This window comes from Sus scrofa, chromosome 3, assembly GCF_054392235.1.
Source record: "Sus scrofa isolate SSC_HxYL_T2T_F1_AM1 chromosome 3, Sscrofa_HxYL_maternal_Yorkshire_Landrace_v2.0, whole genome shotgun sequence".
Classification (NCBI taxonomy): domain Eukaryota; kingdom Metazoa; phylum Chordata; class Mammalia; order Artiodactyla; family Suidae; genus Sus; species Sus scrofa.
In genome coordinates, this window is record NC_139385.1 from 29663255 (window position 1) to 29680935 (window position 17681).

Sequence of the window (17681 nt, forward strand, 5' to 3'; positions counted from 1 at the left end):
TGACTGTCCCCTTCTACTCACTCCCCAAGGACAGAGAGCAATTCTTTTTTTTTAGGGCCATACTCGTGGCATATGGAAGTTTCCCAGGCTAGGGGTCCAATCGGAGCTTCAGCTGCTGGCCCACACTGCAGCCACAGCAACGTGGCATCCAGGCCACATCTACAACCTACACCACAGCTCATGGCCATGCCGGACCCTTAACCCACTGAGTGGGGCCAGGGATGGAACCCACATCCTCATGGATACTAGTCGGGTTCCTTACCGCTGAGCCACAGTGGGAACTCCCACCAGAGACCAATTCTACCCGTTTCAACTCACTTGGAACTGTCTGGCCCCAAACTGATGCTTGGGAAATTTCTGGGGCATAAACCCAGGGAAGGGAGGGGGAAGGATAGACTGAGTCCCTGCCCCTCTCACCTCCAGAGAGACGTCGGCCAGGATGTGGTGAGGCAGCTGTGAGTACATGAGTCCCAGGCCCACGATGGCCTCCAGCTCGCCCAGGTTGGCCGCGTGCTCCAGGTGGAAGACGGCCGACTCCCGGTCCCACTCCTCGTCCTTCTCGCAGAAGCGCCCGCCCTCGTGGTAGCGCACCATGGCCAGGTGGACCTGCCACACAGACGGCGGGTGGGCCTGGCTGCCTGGATGCCACAGGGGCACCCCTCCCTGCTCCCCACTCCCAGGCCAGCCTGTGGGGGACGAGGCAGGGGCGGGGGGGGGGAGCGATTCGTGGAGGAGGCGCGGGGTGAGGGCAGAGAGGGCATCCCCATACCTTTCCCAAAATGGACTTCCCGATTTTCTTCTCAAAGTCCAGAGCGTTGAGCCTCTGCACTTCGAGGGCCACAGCCGAAGGCCTGGGCAGGTGGAGGCGGGAGGCGTTGAAGAGGTTCCACTTCTCCACGCAGACCTGCAGGGACGGGAGGACCAGGCATTTGCAGGCCAGAGAAGCGAGGGGCTGGGGATGGATGCACCCCCCCCAGCCGGCCTGGCATGTTAGGGGGTGCAACCCATGGGGCGTCAAGTTTTCTTGGACAAGCATGGTCCCATTTCTAGTCACGCATATTCTGCCAGCTCGTGGGCACTGAGGGAATGTGGCAGCCACCGGACACAGAGGCTAGCACCGCGCACTGCAGTGGTTCAAAGAATAGTCCCCTCGGTCATCAACCGGACCTGGGTCGGGGAGGCTGGGCCCTGAGCTGCTCCTTTGCCGGCTCCCCACACAAGGCACCAGAAGAGGCTGACTTCAGACCTGGAAGCAACTTCACTATGCTTTCCCTGTGTGTCTACGGGGTGTTTCAGGGGATGAGTTTAGTAAACACACCCTGTCTCCCAGCTAAACACACCCTTGTCCAAAGTCCTCTCAGGACAGAGCCAGGAGGCCCTGTGCGTACCTGTGTGCGAGCACACATGCACGCATGTTAAACATCCTGCAATGCACAGGGCAGTCCCCACGACAAAGTGGTGCTATGGTTGAATGACCCTGCTCCATGCCACACTGCAGCCTTGACCTGATTAAAAAAAATACTGCATGGTATGGAGTTCCCATCGTGGCTCCGTGGCTAATGAATCTGACTAGGAACCACAAGGTGGCCAGTTCGATCCCTGGCCTTGCTCAGTGGGTTAAGGATCTGGCATTGCCATGAGCTGAGGTGTAGGTTGCAGACATGGCTCGGATCCCACGTTGCTGTGGCCCTGGCGAAGGCCGGTGGCTACAGCTCCAATTAGACCCCTAGTCTGGGAACCTCCATATGCCATGGTGTGGCCCTAGCGGGGGTTAAAAAAAAAGGCAAAAAGAAAAGAAAAGAAAATACCACATGGTAAAAAAATTACCAGGTGGTAAATAATCTGTGTTCTGGAAGCAGTGAGAGTCAAGTCTCCCCTGGTGATGAGGGAAGGCTCCTGGAGGAGGTGCCACTGGAGTCCAGCCTGGAAGAGCAGACAGCTTTGCGGAGATACAACCAGGGGGGAAGAAAGATTTTGCAGTGGGGAGGTTCGCCTTAGCAAAGGCCAGAGGGTGGTTCAGAGTCAGCCAGAGAAGAGTGTTCTGGAAGCTGGTCTTCCCCCACCTGCCTAATGATAATGATCCTAATGTGGCCCTAAAAAGACCCAGATGGGCAGCATTTAACATGTGAGCTGTGGCCTCCAGGAGGGGCCATCCTGTTCTTCTCCAGTACACCCCCACCGCCCCCGCCCCATTCCTCCAGCACCCCGCCCAGGGCAGGAGCTCAAAAGTATTTGCAGGGAGTTCCTGTCGTGGCGCAGTGGTTAACGAATCCGACGAGGAACCATGAGGTTGCAGGTTCGATCCCTGGCCTTGCTCAGTGGGTTAAGGATCTGGCGTTGCCGTGAGCTGTGGTGTAGGTTGCAGACACCACTCGGATCCTGCACTGCTGTGACTCTGGTGTAGGCTGGCAGCTGTAGCTCCGATTGGACCCTTAGCCTGGGAACCTCCATATGCCACAGGTGTGGCCCTAAAAATACAAAAAAAAAAAAAAAGAAAAAGAAAAAAAGTATTTGCAGAGGGGATTGGCTCCTTTGCAAAAAATCTTCCATTAGGAGATGGGGAGGTGCCTGGGCAGGCAGTAGTGATGTGACATAGAGGAGGGGGAGAAACAGAGCCTGCAAAAAGCAAGAGTGTAGCAGCCAAGGCAAGGATTGCTGGGGGCGCATTACCCGTCCGACGCTGCCCAGGCTGTCTTCATCCGACTCGTACTTCCGGTTACCATTCGAGTGGCCCTGATGGAGGCAGAGATTAGAGTGATTCAAAGAGCAGTCCTTCTTCCCTCCGAGGGAACTAGTCCAGCCCTCCCAGGGGACCCTCCTCATAGAACCAAGGGAAGCTGGCACCTTTGTCTGCCAAGCAGAGAGGATGCTGGGTAACAGGCAGGACCAACAGGCTGGGATGGCCACAGCTGTCCTCCCATTCTCACCATGGGCTCAGATGGAACAGACTCAAAGGCACAGGATCCCGGCAGACAGGTGCCAAGAAAACTGAGCCACGTCTGTCCCTTAGCCAAAGTTCCCATCCCCATCACTGCAGCAACAAAGCTGAGAACAGAGGCTCCCAGCAAGACTGGCCTTGATGCTCTTGCTTCATTTCGGTACTTGGCGAAACCTCTAAATGGCCAACACTGCCTGAGACCCCCCCGCTCCTGGGGCCCTCCCGAGGGACTGCCAGAATCCTGTGCCTTTGAGCTGGGCCCTCCCGCCGACACCAGCACCATTTTGGCCCATTACCTAGCACCCTCTCTGCTTCACAACCAGCGGTCCCAGCTTCATCCTGAGACATACCTGCCATTTTCAACCTCGGGCCTGATCCCCAAGGCTTGTCCCCTTACTAAACTCCCTGGTCCAGAGTATGCTGTTTTATCTTCTGCCCTGCATTTATCTTTATCTGAAATGATTTCTTTTTTTTTTTTCTTATTTCCCCCATTTTTTTTTCCACTGTACAGCCTGGGGACCCAGTTACACACACCTGTATACATACTTTTTCCTCCCATTATCATGTTCCATCATAAGGAACTGGACATCGTTCTCAGTGCTATGAAATGAATTCTTTATTAATTGACTCTATGCTCTTACCACCCACTCACTGCATTCCCCCCCCCCCCAGCTCTCCATCCTTGTGGACAACTGGGCCACAGGGGACTCTTCTCACTTCCTGGGGGTGCCTTACATGTTCCTGGGGATATGGATCATCCAGTTCACCCCGCTTCTCACTGGGGTATCCGCTGTCCCCACTGTTCTCAGAGTCCTGTGGAGAAAAGATGGCCAGGGGTCTCAGGGGTCCTCTGCGTTTCTGGTGGTAGTTGTACCTGGAATCGCCACCTTTTGCTTTCTCTCCTTTGTCCCAAACCCTCACTTGGCATCCTCTTCCTCCTACCCCTGCTGGCTGGGGAACAAGGGAGTGGCGGAGGACCTGGGCTCTGGAGCCAGACCGCCAAGGCTCCAGTCCGAGCTTTGTGACTTGCCGGCCATGACCTTGGACAGTTGCTTAGCCTCTCTGAGCTTCCGCTTCCTTAGCTGCGGGGATTTATGACAGCACCTACTTCAGAGGACTCTGAGGATGAAATGAGCTGTCACACTCAGAGGATGGATTGTAGTAGGCGCTCTTATTAAGAGGGACTCACCCATTTCACAGGCAGAAAAACAAAGGCTGGTTCAAAGATATGACCCATGGATACAAATGTAGCACTGGGAACAATTATTGACTACAATTAAGCCCTCTACCCAAACTGCACACATCATTTGGGCATTTTTTCTTTTTTTTAGGGCTGCACTGGCGGCATATGGAGGTTCCCAGGCTACGGGTCCAATCAGAGCTACAGATGCCAGCCTATGCCACAGCCACAGCAACATGGGATCTGAGTCATGTCTGTGATCTACACCACAGCTCACGGCAACACCGGATCCTTAACCCATTGTGCGAGGCCAGGGATCAAATCCTCAACTTCATGGTTCCTGGTCAGGTTCGTTTCTGCTGCACCACGATGGGAACTCCCCATTTGGGCATATTTTTTATTCTTCTAGATCTGAGTTCTGTGTAAAAATGAATCTAGTATAATTTATTTACTTATTTGCTTTTTTTTTTTGGCTGCACCTGCGGCATGCAGAAGCTCCCTGGCCACAGATCAAACCAGAGCCACGGCAGTGACAATCCAATCCTTAACCACTAGGCCAACAGGGAACTCCAAATCTGGTATAATTTATCTCTAATACATCGTCATTTGTCTGCCAATGTTAAGTTCTGGCCATATCTGCTTGTCACTTGCAAAACTATTTAGCTAATGCTTTTCTTTTTTTTTTCTTTTACTAAGAAATATTTCAAACACACAAATGGGAACAGAGAAGCCTAAAATGAACTCCTGTGCACCTGTTAGTGGGCTCTGTCAACTCTTGTGGGGTTTTTTGGGCCACTCCATGGCATGCAGAAGTTCTGGGGCTAGGGACTGAACCTGTGCCGCAGCAGAAACGCAAGCCACAACAGGGACAACAACGCTGGATCCTTAACCCACTGGGTCACCAGGGAACTCCTGCCACATTTTAACATTGGGCCTTACTTACTTCAGATCTTTTATTTCTAGAAGGAATTAATAAAACATTGTTGTTAAAATTTAGATTTCTTATTTATTTATTTTTTATTTTTATTACTCAGTGACTTTTATTATATTTATAGTTGTACAATGAGCATCACAACCACATTTTATATTGGACTTTGGCATTTCCATCCCCAAATTTATTATTTTATTATTTTTTATTTAAAAAATTTTTTTAATCTTTTTTACTTTTATTTTTTCCAATCCCCAAATTTAGACTTATGAGTTCCTCCCTATCCCATTCACTTCCCTTACCAGATAAAACCCCTTTCATGGAGTTGCCTCACAGCTCAGCGGGTTAAGGATCCAGTGTCATCACTGCTGTGGCTCTGGTTACAGCTGTGGCTTGGGTTCAATCCCTGGCCTGGGAACTTCTGCCTGCTGCGGGTGTGGCAACCCCCCAAAAAAAGACCCTTTCATGAATTCATACCTCTCTTTTACTATTTTTTCTTTCAATAAACCATTTTATTTTACTTAAATCAACATATTGTTATAAGAAGCTTGGTATCACTACCTTAACTGTAAAACCTGGAATAGTCTCTAGACAGATGGGAGCCATGAAACACACATAGTGGAATCCTTGGCCTGTGGTCTGGCCAGGAATCTGTTCCACCCCAAGAAGCTACATTAACCTAAAGAGGCGCCAGGCCCTGGTTTCTAGAAGCATCACAGGCTTCCTACAGTCTTCCCCCAGGCCTCTGTGTGAGCCAAATGGCTGTTTCATTTTTTTTTTTTTTTTTTTTTACCATTTCAATTTTTAAATTGAGGTATAATCTACAGGTTATAATTTTACAACCAAACTGAAGTATGCAGTGTGCTGAGTGAAAGGCTGTTTCTGAAATCGGATCACAAGCCATACCCCAAAGCTCCGGGCAACCTCCTCCTCACACCCACTCTCTGCATGACCTTGGGTCCCAAGTCGGATCCCTGGGAACCACTCTCAAGCTGAGCAACAGAGAGCCTCACTCAGACCCCAGCTCTGGGCCCTGGGCCAGGCAGCCGATCTTTCCAGACCTCAGCGTCCTCATCTCAGAAATGGGGAGCAACACTCATCTGAGAAATGCTGGAAAATCAAAAGAAAGGACAGCAGGAGGTCCTGCTGTGGCGCAGTGGGATTGGTGGCAACCCTGGAGCCCTGGGATGCAGGTTCGATTCCCAGCCCCACACAGTGGGTTAAGGATTCGATGTTGCTGCGGCGTAGGCTGCAACTGCCGCTTGGATCTGATCCCTGACCCAGGAGCCAGGGAACTCCATATGCCATGAAGTGCCCCCCCCCAGAAAAAAGATAAAAGAAAAAAGAAGCAAAGGATAGCAACACAGAGGGTGGGTTTGAGGCCAGGATGGCCTGGGTTTTCTTCTTCTTTCTGTTTTCTTTTTTGGTGGTACCCAAGATATGTAGAAATTCCCAGGCCAGGGATTGGACCCATGCCACAGCAGTAACCAGAGCCACTGCAGTGACACCACCAGATCCTTAACCCCTGAGTCACAAGAGAACTCCCGTATGGCCTAGGTTTGAACCCTGGCTCCATCACTGGGTGACCATGAGCTTGCCTTTCTGTGCCTCAGTTTCCCCAACTCTAAATCAGGGATAAAGAGAGCACTACTGGGAGTTCTCATTGTGGCTCAGCAGAAACAAATCCAACTAGGAACCATGAGGTTGCGGGTTGGATCCCTGGCCTTGCTCAGTGGGTTAAGGATCCAGCATTGCCGTGAGCTGTGGTGTAGGTCGACGACGCGGCTTGGATCCCGTGTTGCTGTGGCTCTGGCGTAGGCCGGTGGGTACAGCTCCGAGTAGACCCCTAGCCTGGGAACCTCCGTATGCCACGGGAGCGGCCCTAGAAAAAGCAAAAAGACAAAAAAAAAAAAATCCAATCAGGAATTCCCATTGTTGCCTGGTGGGTTAAGGACCTGATGTTGTCTCCCTGACGGTTCAGGTTTGCTCCATGGCCTCACTTGGTGAGTTACGGATACGGTGTTGCTGCAAGCTGTGGCATGCGTCACAGATGTGGCTCGAATCCTGTATTGCTGTGGCTATGGCATAGGCCTGCAGCTGACCTCCAATTCGACCCCTGGCCTGGGAGCTTCCATGGGCTGCAAGTGCGACCGTAAAAAGAAAAAAAAAAAAATCCAATCAATTTTTAATTTGAGGAGTTCCCATTGTGGCTTAGTGGTAATGAACCTGACTAGTGTCCATGAGTACTCGGGCTCCATCTCTGGCCCCACTCGGTGGGTTAAGGATCTGGCCTGTAGGTTGAAAATGCAGCTCAGATCTGGTGTGGCTGTGGCTGTAGCATAGGTCAGCAACTGCAGCTCCGATTCGACCCCTAGCCTAGAAAGTTCCATGTGCTGTGTGTACAGCCCTAAAAAAAAAAAGAATTTTAATTTGACACTGTAATACATGTTTATCTGAATGCAAATATATCAGCTACAGCCTCTTACCACTGAGCAACGTAGAGGCTGCAGGAAACCTGTTCTGTGTATCTAACCTTCGAGCATCATAGCTGCCTGTGCTGTAACTTACCCATCGGAGACTCAGCATAGGCCCCTCTACCCCCATGACAGGTATCCCCATGCATGGGGCCAAACCAAACCTGGGGCCGGGCCCAGCATTTATCAGAAGGTCATGCTGTTGCTGCTTCAGAGTCCCTCTGCTCTAACCACCTCTGGGAACTGGAATGGACCCAGCTCTTCCCAGAGCAAACGCTGGCCTGGGCAGGAGGCTGGGATTCTCCTGCCTGTGCCTTCCTGCCCATGCCAGAGCAGACTGGGCTGCCCAGCTCCAAATCTGAGGACTCAGCCTCCATGCCCGGGGGGACGGAGTCCACCCCACTCACCCGGTGGTTGTCCAGATGGTCAGGGTCTCGAGGTGCCACGTTATCCAGGTCGCTGAACACAGGCCAATCTGGGCAGGGAGGAAACCGAGTAAGGTCCCAGCTCTGCCACTGGAATAGGTCACAAGACCCACCCACCGCCTCCCCAACTCCCAGCCTTCTTTATTTTAAATTTATAAAGAGGAGTTCCCATTGTGGCTCAGTGGGTTAAGAATCCAATGTTGTCTCTACGAGGATGCAGGTTCGATCCCTGGCCTCGCTCAGTGAGTTACGGATCCGGCATTGCCATGAACTGTGGTGTAGTTTGCAGATGCGGGCTGGATCCCGCGTTGCTGTGGCTGTGGTGTAGGCCTGCAGCTGTCGCTCCGATTCGACCCCTAGCCTGGGAATCTCCATATGCCACAGATGTGGCCGTACAAAGCAAAAAAAAAAAAAAAAAAAAAAAAGCTGACACTAAAATCCTTTCCTGCCCCCCCACCCAAGGCCTCCTCCAGCTAAATAATGGCCACAGTGTCCTGCTGGTTCTTCAGATCAAAATCCTGGAGTCGGCCTTGCCTCCCCTCTCCCCTCTCTCCTGCAGACCCCTGCTCATACCATGAGCAAACCTGGTCACTTTTACCTTCAGAAATAACGATTCCCCCCTTTCTCCTCTGACCCATTCATACGATGTTAATTGGTTTCTGAACACTGAACAACCTTCAGATTCCTGAAAAACCCTATTTGGCTGGGACAGCCTATTCTTCTAAGATACTAGTCTTTATTTGTTAATATTTTATTTAGAATTTTTGCCTTGTATATGTATAACTGAGGTAGGGATATGGTTTCCTTTTTTGCTGTTTTGTCAAATTTTGATATAAAAGTTTTTTGCTAATTTCAGAAGACACACTGAAAAAAATGTTACCCTATTTTCTACCACAGAGGTTGTTTCTGCAGCTTCTGGATGATGGAGTCTTGAAAGTTTATTAAAAGAACTCACCCGTAAAACCATCTAAACCATCAATCTTTTTGGTTGGCGCGTCTGATTTTCTTTTTCTTTTTGGTTTTTAGGGCTGCATCCTCAGCACATGTAGATTCCCAGGCTAGGGGTCTAATCGGAGCTACAGCTGCCCGCCTGCACCACAGGCACAGCAACATGGGATCTGAGCCATGTCTGTGAGCTACACCACAGCTCACGGCAATGCCGGATCCTTAACCCACTGAGCGAAGGCAGGGATTGAAGCCGCAACCTCATGGTTCCTAGTCGGATTCGTTTCCACTGCGCCACAATGGGAACCCTGCACGTGTCTGATTTTCTACCATCAGTTTAGTGCTGTTCTACCAGGCATTCATCCCCTCCAACCATAATGACCAGGGACCAAACCATCACTCACGGAGGTGGTCCAGTTTCTGGCTGTGCGGCGTGGCTGAAGATGGCGAGGAAGGGAGAGAGTCGAAGGTCACATCACTCATGTTCTCGTCTCCAGAGTTCTCTGAGAGGCGAAGGAGCAGGGGGGGCCGGCTCCCAGACAGGGTCCTCACCCGGGGGCTCCCACACTTCTCCTCTGTCCCCCTCAAGATGGTCTTGGCTGATTGCTGGAGAATTAACAGGGACAGGCATGTCACTCAGGTGCAGAACAAGGGGCTCTTCCAGTTGCCTTTTGTTTCCCCCAAACCCAAGGCCCTGGAGTTCCCATCGTGGCTCAGTGGTTAACAATCTCGACTAGTATCCATGAGGGTATGGGTTCGATCCCTGGCCTTGCTCAAGAGGTTAAGAATCTGGCGTTGCTGTGAACGTGGTGTAGGTCACAGATGCGGCTCAGATCCCGTGTTACTGTGGCTGTGGTGTAGGCCGGGAACTGTAGCTCCGATTGGACCCTTGGCCTGGGAACCTCCATATGCGGCAAGTATGGCCCTAAAAAGACAAAAAAAAAAAAAAACCTAAGGCCCTTTCAGCCACAGTACCCATCTGTGCCTATTTAGGGACTGGCAGAAAAATCTAAAAATAATCAATGAGGAATTATTGACTATTTTTAATTATTTTAATTAATTTTTAATTATTGTTAATTTTTAGTCAATAATCCAGATTAAATAGTGATTATCTTTAATCAATAATCCAGAAGCCCTCTAAGAAGGGGCATCTGGAGCAGGAGCTCAGAGGGCCAGCACTCCCCAAAGTCCTGGCCACACTTCACAGCCCTGAGCTGGAAGATTTATGCTGTTATACATCCAGAATCCCCGGGTGGTCTTCGTCAGCATTGCCTTCTATCTGGTCCATGCAGTGGGGGTGGGGAGGGGGGCACATCCTGACACAGCAAAGGTGCCCAGAGAGCCAGGTCCAAGTCTAGTCCAGCCATGTGACAACACACCACACAAACCACTCACTATCTCTATATACCTGGTCCCCTCACTCTGATCAGAAATGGGCCCCCATCAAGCAGATCCCAGCTCCTGTATTTGTGGGGACATTCAGGAGGACTGTGCACTGGATCGGGAGGGATACAGGACACAGATGGGACCAACATTCTTCAGGGAAGCATCGTAGGGCCTGGGCCACCTGCACACAGGAAGCGCAGGTGGCTGGTCCCAGCAGCAGAAGGGCCCTGCCAGCCCGAGCAGGCTCACACTGGGTACCCACCAGCAGCTTGGTGTTCTGATTCACTGCGTCCCTCTCTCTCGGGGAGAGGTCAAAGGGAGCGAGGCCCATACTCTTGCAAATCCGGTTGCAGGCATGAGAGTGGAAGAAGAGAGCCATCCCACGGACACCTGAGGACAGAACAGGGGGTCTGGAGATTGCTCGGCTTTGGGACAGGGGCAGGATGGTGTGAGCCCCCTAAACATGGCGGGGGTAGGTGTCAAACACGCTGATTTTTTTTTTTTTTTGGTCTTTTTTTTTTTTTGTCTTTTCTAGGGCCGCCCCTATGGCATATGGAGGTTCCCAGGCTAGGGGTCGAATCGGAGCTATAGCTACCGGCCTACACCACAGCCACAGCAACGTGGGATCCGAGCTGCATCTGCGACCTGCACCACAGCTCACGGCAATGCCGGATCCTTCACCCACTGAGCGAGGCCAGGGGTGGAACCCGCAACCTCATCGTTCCTAGTTGGATTCATTAACCACTGCACCATGACGGGAACTCCTCAAACACGCTGAATTGGCAGGGCCAAAGATCCTAGGCTCCCATCTCCACCATCTGGGGAACGCCCCTATATCACCTAGGCTGGCTGTCTTGAGGGAACACAGAGCTCGAAGATTTTTTGGGGGGTGGCGTGTGGTCTCCATGGACCGACCTGCTGGCTGTCCCGGCCTACCTAGGTTGCCATCTCCAAAGTCAGTGCCCCTCTCGGTGTGGATCTGCGGGTCGGTGTAGAGGTCGCCCACACCCTGGATGTCCACCACAATCAGCTGGTGGCCGGAACGCTCAAAGGTGAAGTGGCTGAAGGCCTGTGGGGTGACAGGAAGAAAAAGGTGACCACAAGAGGCCAGGCAGTGCAGATGCTGGCAGGCACCACTCTGAGGGGTTGTGACACCCCGGCTTTGCCCACACTGGGGGCCTTCCTCGGCAGGGAGGGGCTGTACAGAGGCGAAGACAAAGGAAGAAGCCCCGTTTTAACCGCGCAGGGCCCTGAAGTCTGCCGAGATGCAGCCTCACCTGCGGCGTCAGGCGCACGTTGTCATCACGGACGAAGCCCGAGTTGGAGTTGTATTTGATGTATTTGCCCTCAATATAATGCTCCAGGTGGAAGAGGGGCCGGCCTGGTCTCTCCTTCAGCTCTATGACACACATCTGCATGATGTCCACCTGGGCAGAGGGGCACGTGGTCAGGGGGAAGGGCAGGGCCCAAGGGGTACCTTCCTCTGATGAGCGGCTGGAGCAGAGGGGTTGAGGGGAGCTAGCCCGCCTAGGCTCCACTCCTGGCTCCACGACGAACCAGAAACTGCTGAGGGTCCCCCCCCACATCCATTCCCCTTTTCCTTTGAGAATGAAAACCCCAGCTACGGCCTGAATGTATCCTCCCAAATTTCCTATGTTGAAATCTCAACCCTCCAAGATGATGGTATTAAGAGGGAGGGCCTTTGGGAGGTGATCAGGTCACACGGGAGTGAGATTCGTGCTCTAACAAAAGAGGCCCCACAGGAGTTCCCCATTGGCCTAGTGGTTAAGGACTCCTCATCGTTGCTGCTGTGGCTCAGGTTCAGTCCCTGGCCCGGGAACGTTCACATACCGTGGGAACAGCCAAAAAAAAAAAAAAAGAGAGAGAGAGACCTCCCAGAGCCCCCTCATTCCATCCACCACATGAGAACACAGCAAGAAGGTTCTGGCTGTGAACATGGAAGAGGGCCATCTCCAGAACGCGACCATGCTGGCGCCTTTATCTCGGACTTGCCGGCCTCCAGCACTAGGAGCAATACATTTCTGCTATTTATGAGTTACCCAGGACGGTCTGGGGCACTTTGTTACAGCAGCCCAAAGGGACTAAGATAATCCCCATCCCTGAGAATTAACAGGATGCACAGCCATTCCAGGAGGAATGACATTGCTTGGCTTCCCTTGCAGCTTGGTGTGGCCACATGGTGAAACCCAGCCAATAGGAAAGGAGCAGCAGTGATGCTGCAACTTCAGCCTGCCCCCTCCTTGGCTTTCCTGAGGCCACAGGTCCAGGGCAGCTCCCAGGAGATGGAAGAGCAAAAGGCAGAAGGAACCAGGCCTCTGAGTGACCTAAGGAGGTGAAGCACCATTCCACCCTGAGCCCCCAAGCAGGACTGTTAAATGAGGGAGAAGGAAAGCATTCCGAGGTAACACACAACTATGGGTCAGTCTTGTAAGCAACGTAGCCTGTGCCTTATGCTAATACTGTGAATTTGGGCAAGTTATTTCACCAATCTATGCCTCAGTTTCCTGGAATAGGGATCTCAGATTTAGTATGAGAATGCAATCTGTTGGTGCAGGAGAGTCTGTCAGTGTTTGCTGTGGTCATTATTATCCGCCAACACAATTCTAAAGTGATAGATACCAGGAGTTCCTGTCGTGGTGCAGCAGAAACAAATCCGACTAGGAACCATCAGGTTGCAGGTTCAATCCCTGGCCTTGCTCCGGGGGTTAAGGATCTGGTGTTGCCGTGAGCTGTGGTGTAGGTGGCAGATGCGGCTCGGATCTGGCATTGTTGTGGCTGTGGTATAGGTCGGCAGCTACAGCTCTAATTAGACCCCTAGCCTGGGAACCTCCATATGCTGCAGTTGTGGCCTTAGAAAGACAAAAAGACAAAAAAATAAAAAAATGTGATAGATACCAAAACCTAACAGTGGTTCTCCCTCTGCAAAGAGGAAGTACAAGGGAATTCAGACACTCCTTGCTAAATTTTGTACCAAGTGTAAGTTTCATTTTGCACTCAGAAGAAAACAAATGATAAGTCCTGAGTATGTCTGTAGGTTGGGTAGAGAAGACCTAAACTCTAACTTGTGATCTGTGACACCCGGTCACACCCATGGCACCCTGTCCCCAACGATACCACCCACAACAGGAGACAGGTCTGGATTTCCCCAGGAAATGACTATCCAGGGAACTGCAAGGCTGAGTCACCAGACAGGCAGACAACAGATGCAGAGGCCAAAGGGGCCTGGAGCTGAGAACCTCCCCAAATGGGGCCTCAGTTCTGAGAACCAACCAGAGCGGAAGGAGCAGCTGGTTCCCAGAGGGTTCCTGCCCCCACAGCTGGCTCTATCCCTACAAGGAAGCCTGCTACAGGGCCACCTGCTTAACCAGAAGGCAAGCAGGTGAGGATCAGTGTCCGGGAAACAAAGAGACAGCCCGTTCCTTCTCAACCAACCACATGCCTCTCCCTTCATCGATTCAACCACGTTATTATTTATTAAGCACCCAGGCACTGGGATATAGTGAACAAGACAAGATAATATCCCCACCCTTAGGGGAGCGATGCAACTGAAATATTAACTACAAGAATAAGACCCTCCAGACAGTGCCAATAACTCTAAAATACAGAAACCAGAACAAACAGAATGATGTGCTAGAAGACGCAGCAGTGGAAGGGCTACTTCATTTGGGACGGTCTGGCTCAGTCTCATTGAAGAAGTGACATGAGCTGAGACCCGAACCCTGAGAAAGATGGAGGTGATCCAGCGATGCGAGGGCACAGCCAGTGCAAAGGCCCTGAGGCAGAAACAAGCTTAGGGAGGAAGGGAAAGGTGGCCTGGCTGGAGTGTAGTAAATTACTAAGGAGGTTACTAGCCCCGTGGGTGGGAATGTGGCTTCTTGTATCCATGCCAGGTGCACTTAATGAAGGGCCATGTAAACAGTAGGCACTCAATAAATTCTGTTGGTTGCCTGGAAGCATGGCTCTCCCCAGGCACTCAGGAGAAGGTGCTTATAGCTAGCAGGTACACAAACAGTTGCAAGAGCTGAGCTGTGAGTTTAGGCAGAGCAGACGCCTGGGGCATTACTTCCTTAAATAGCAACAGGAAATTCCTCTTGGCCTCAGGTGACCAACACTCTGGGCGCTAAAGTGAAGGAGCCAAGGGCAGGGGCTTGGGAAGCCTGGATTGGAGCCCTGGCTCCATCCCTGCCCATTCAGGCAAGACACTTAACCTCTTTGTGGCCTGGGTTCCCCAGAGGGCAGATAAGTTATCTGTTTCCCACTGCCTCTCCTGCTTTTTGGGGGAGCCACCAATCTCAGTCCCAGTGGTCTGGATGGAAGGACTCATACTTCTGGTTCTCCTGAGCACTGATGTTTAGCCTGGACCAATCTGCATATCCCCACCCCCTGGCCATCATGATTGGCTGAGGGTCTGCCCAATCTGCATATTCTCACTCCCTGGCCATCATGATTGGCTCAGTGGCCAGCATTTGCCCTAATCAGAGCTAATGAAACCCAGCTCTGAGACTGTCACTGGAACTTGTGGGAAAACAGAGGTCATTCCATCAATGTTGCTGAGAAACAGAAAGTGAGCCTGCAGCTACTGGGGCTGACATGTCACTGTCAATCAAAGAGCTGCCTGAGGAGTTCCCGTTGTGGCGAAGCGGATACAAATCCAACCAGTATCCATGAGGATGCAAGTTCAATCCCTGGCCTCGCTCAGTGGGTCGCAGACATAGCTCGGATCTGACATTGCTGTAACTCTGAGTAGACCCCTAGCCTGGGAACCTCCATGTGCAAGGGTGCGGCCCTAGAAAAGCAAAAACAAAAAACAAAAAACAAAAAAAAAAGTTGCCTGAGACTGATGCCAACACACATAAGAACACTGAAGGTAGAACCAGGGAAAGATTTCTAACAACCTGGGTTTGGTCCTAGATCTAGCCATGTCTGTAGCCAGTCTATCACTCTGTTACAGGAGACATTAAATTCCCTTTTGGGGGGATGAAACCTGTTTGAGTGGGTCTCTGTCCTTTGCAAACAAAAGTCTTGACAAATAACTGCCATTTGTAAATGGAAGAACAACATCCCAACCTCAAACAATCTCAGAGCTCTGCTTTTAGGAATAAACAAACTTGACCTATCAAGCTCAGTAACGACGGGTTTTTGTTTTTGTTTTTGTGTCTGGCGTACCCACGGCATGTGGAAGTCCTTGGGCCGGGGACTGAACCTGTGCCACAGCAGTGACCTGAGTCACTGCGGTGACAATGCTGGATCCTTAAGCTGCTGCATCACAAGGGAACTCCAAAGGATGGTTGTTATTAGCTGCTGCTAAGGCAGTGAAAAGGGAGCCTGTGACGGGCCCTGCCGTCGCCCTCATCTCCCGACACATCCCCAACTGCGCCTGTGTGGGAGGGGAGCAGGCAGAGGGGCCACGCACCTGCTTGGGAGGCTTGTGGCGATTATACTCCTCTCCCCAGAGCTTGGCCTCCATCTGTAGACGCACATCCTCAAAGTACACGTCCCTGTCCACGGACTCGATGTAGCGCTTTGCCACGTAGTTGGAAGCCCCCTTCCAGTGCTGGGTGTGCAGGAAGTTGGAGAGCTTCTTCCTGAGGGGAGAGGCATCAGGGGGAACTCTGGGGTTCACTGGGGACCGAGCCCTGGTCCTCAGGATGGGGAGACCCTTCCTGAGTTGGCTGGCTGGAGCCGGGAACGAAATGCAGGAGGTGGGAGAGGCTTCCCCACCCCAGGGCATCCTTCAAAGAGCTGGGAAGGGGGTTTAAGGGACAGACTCCCTGTTTGCCCCAAACCCATTCCCCACAGCCCAGCCTAATGTGTGGTCCAGGGGAAACCAGGGGGAGAGGAGCTGAGGCCACAAGAAGGGAAGTCACTACCTCTGTTTCTTGATCAGAAATGAGCCTTCCCACAGAAAAGAGACTCATGGACTTGGAGAACAGACTTGTGGTTGCCAAGGGGGAGGGGGAGGGAGTGGGATGGACTGGGAATCTGGGGTTCATAGAGGCAAACTATTGCCTTTGGAATGGATAAGCCATGAGATCCTGCTGTACAGCCCTGGGAACTATGTCTAGTCACTTATGATGAAGGCTGATGGAGGATAATGTGAAAAAAAAAGGGTATATATGTGTATGTGACTGGGTCTCTTTGCTGTTCAGCAGAAAACTGACAGAACACTATAAGCCAGCTATAATGGAAAAAATAAAACTCATTAATACAAAAAAAAAAAAGCAATGTCACAATGCCCCCCTTTGCAGGAGCCCGAGGGGATGTGGGCAGGACTCCGAGAGCCAGGCTGCATCACTTACGTTCTGAAGCACTCCCTCATTGCTCCCCGGCCGAAGGGCTGAAAGATATCACACAAGAGAGTTATCAGTCCCCACCCCCCACCCAGAAGCTACCCGGAGCCAGGAGAATTTTCCCCTGGGATGGCACCCACCGACATGGATGTCCTAGACCTCACGTCCACCTGAAATCCCTGGGCCCTCCCAGCTACAACCCAGCACCAAAACCTCATAGAACTTCCAGCCGGGAGGCTGCAGGATTGATGAAATCACCCTAAATCCCCAACCCAGCTGAGCGCAGATGAATCCTGGAGACGGGGGGAGACCTTGTGGGGGTGACAGGGTGGGGGTAGAACCAGGACATGTCAAAGGATGTTTTTTGCAGCCCCGTCTATAACAGAAAAAAAATGCAAAACCACCTCCATGTCCATCAACAGTAAAATGGGTGAATTAATTAGGTTAATTCAGTTGATGAACATGTGCAAACCTCACAGGCCAAATGAAGGCAAAAGAAGCCATACTTGGGACTTCCCGTTGTGGCTCAGTGGTTAACAAAGCCGACTAGCATCCATAAGGACGTGGGTTCGATCCCTGGCCTCACCCGTTCAGTGGGTTAAGCATCCAGCGTTGCCGTGAGCTATGGTGTAGGTCACAGACGTGGCTCAGATTTGGCATTGTGTGGCTGTGGTGTAGGCCAGCAGCTGTAGCTCTGGATTCAGCCCCTAGCCTGGGAAGCCCCATGTGCCCTGGGTATGGCCCTAAATTAAAAAGAAATTAATTAATTAGCTAAATTAAATGAACATACAATACTAAAAAGAACCCCCAAAGTTACAAACATAAAATAAAGTGGAAAATAAAGTGGGTGTGGAGGAGAGAGAGGGGGCACTGACGCTGGCTTGAGAGAAATACCCACTCAGCCCTGACCCCCTGGGCTCAATGCTCTGCTCACCTGAGATGCCATCTTGATCAGGACTTCATCCTCCAGCCACTCCCCTGTGACGGCGTTGTACCTGCAGAGACCAGAACCCACCCCAGGGCGCAGTGTTTGCACCCTGGTCTTGCCACTCACTGGCTAAAGGCAAAAGACCTTTCTGGGCTCCCCGCTGCCC

The 17681-nt window shown here is 51.7% G+C and overlaps 1 protein-coding gene across 8 annotated transcripts in view; it reads right to left on the minus strand.

Moving 5' to 3' along the window:
• The window catches only part of EEF2K (eukaryotic elongation factor 2 kinase), a 93074-nt gene that overhangs the window by 22942 nt on the left and 52451 nt on the right, over positions 1-17681 (minus strand). For 5 of the 8 annotated variants that reach the window (XR_014840593.1, XR_014840594.1, XM_003124551.7 and 2 more), the window contains exons 4-15: positions 17522-17582; positions 16597-16634; positions 15711-15882; positions 11554-11703; positions 11213-11345; positions 10539-10666; positions 9295-9496; positions 7928-7995; positions 3674-3751; positions 2671-2733; positions 770-904; positions 418-606 (exon numbers count right to left, since the gene is read on the minus strand). Coding sequence is in view for 3 of the 8 variants with exons in the window: in XM_003124551.7 (XP_003124599.5) it covers positions 418-606; positions 770-904; positions 2671-2733; positions 3674-3751; positions 7928-7995; positions 9295-9496; positions 10539-10666; positions 11213-11345; positions 11554-11703; positions 15711-15882; positions 16597-16634; positions 17522-17582 (1417 nt within the window). In the remaining 5 variants the exon portion in view is untranslated. Of the gene's footprint in view, positions 1-166; positions 607-769; positions 1666-2369; positions 2734-3673; positions 3752-4788; positions 5415-6808; positions 7996-9294; positions 9497-10538; positions 10667-11212; positions 11346-11553; positions 11704-15710; positions 15883-16596; positions 16635-17521; positions 17583-17681 lie in introns of those variants that run through there. The other 3 variants (XR_014840596.1, XR_014840595.1, XR_014840597.1) reach the window with 3 other exon arrangements.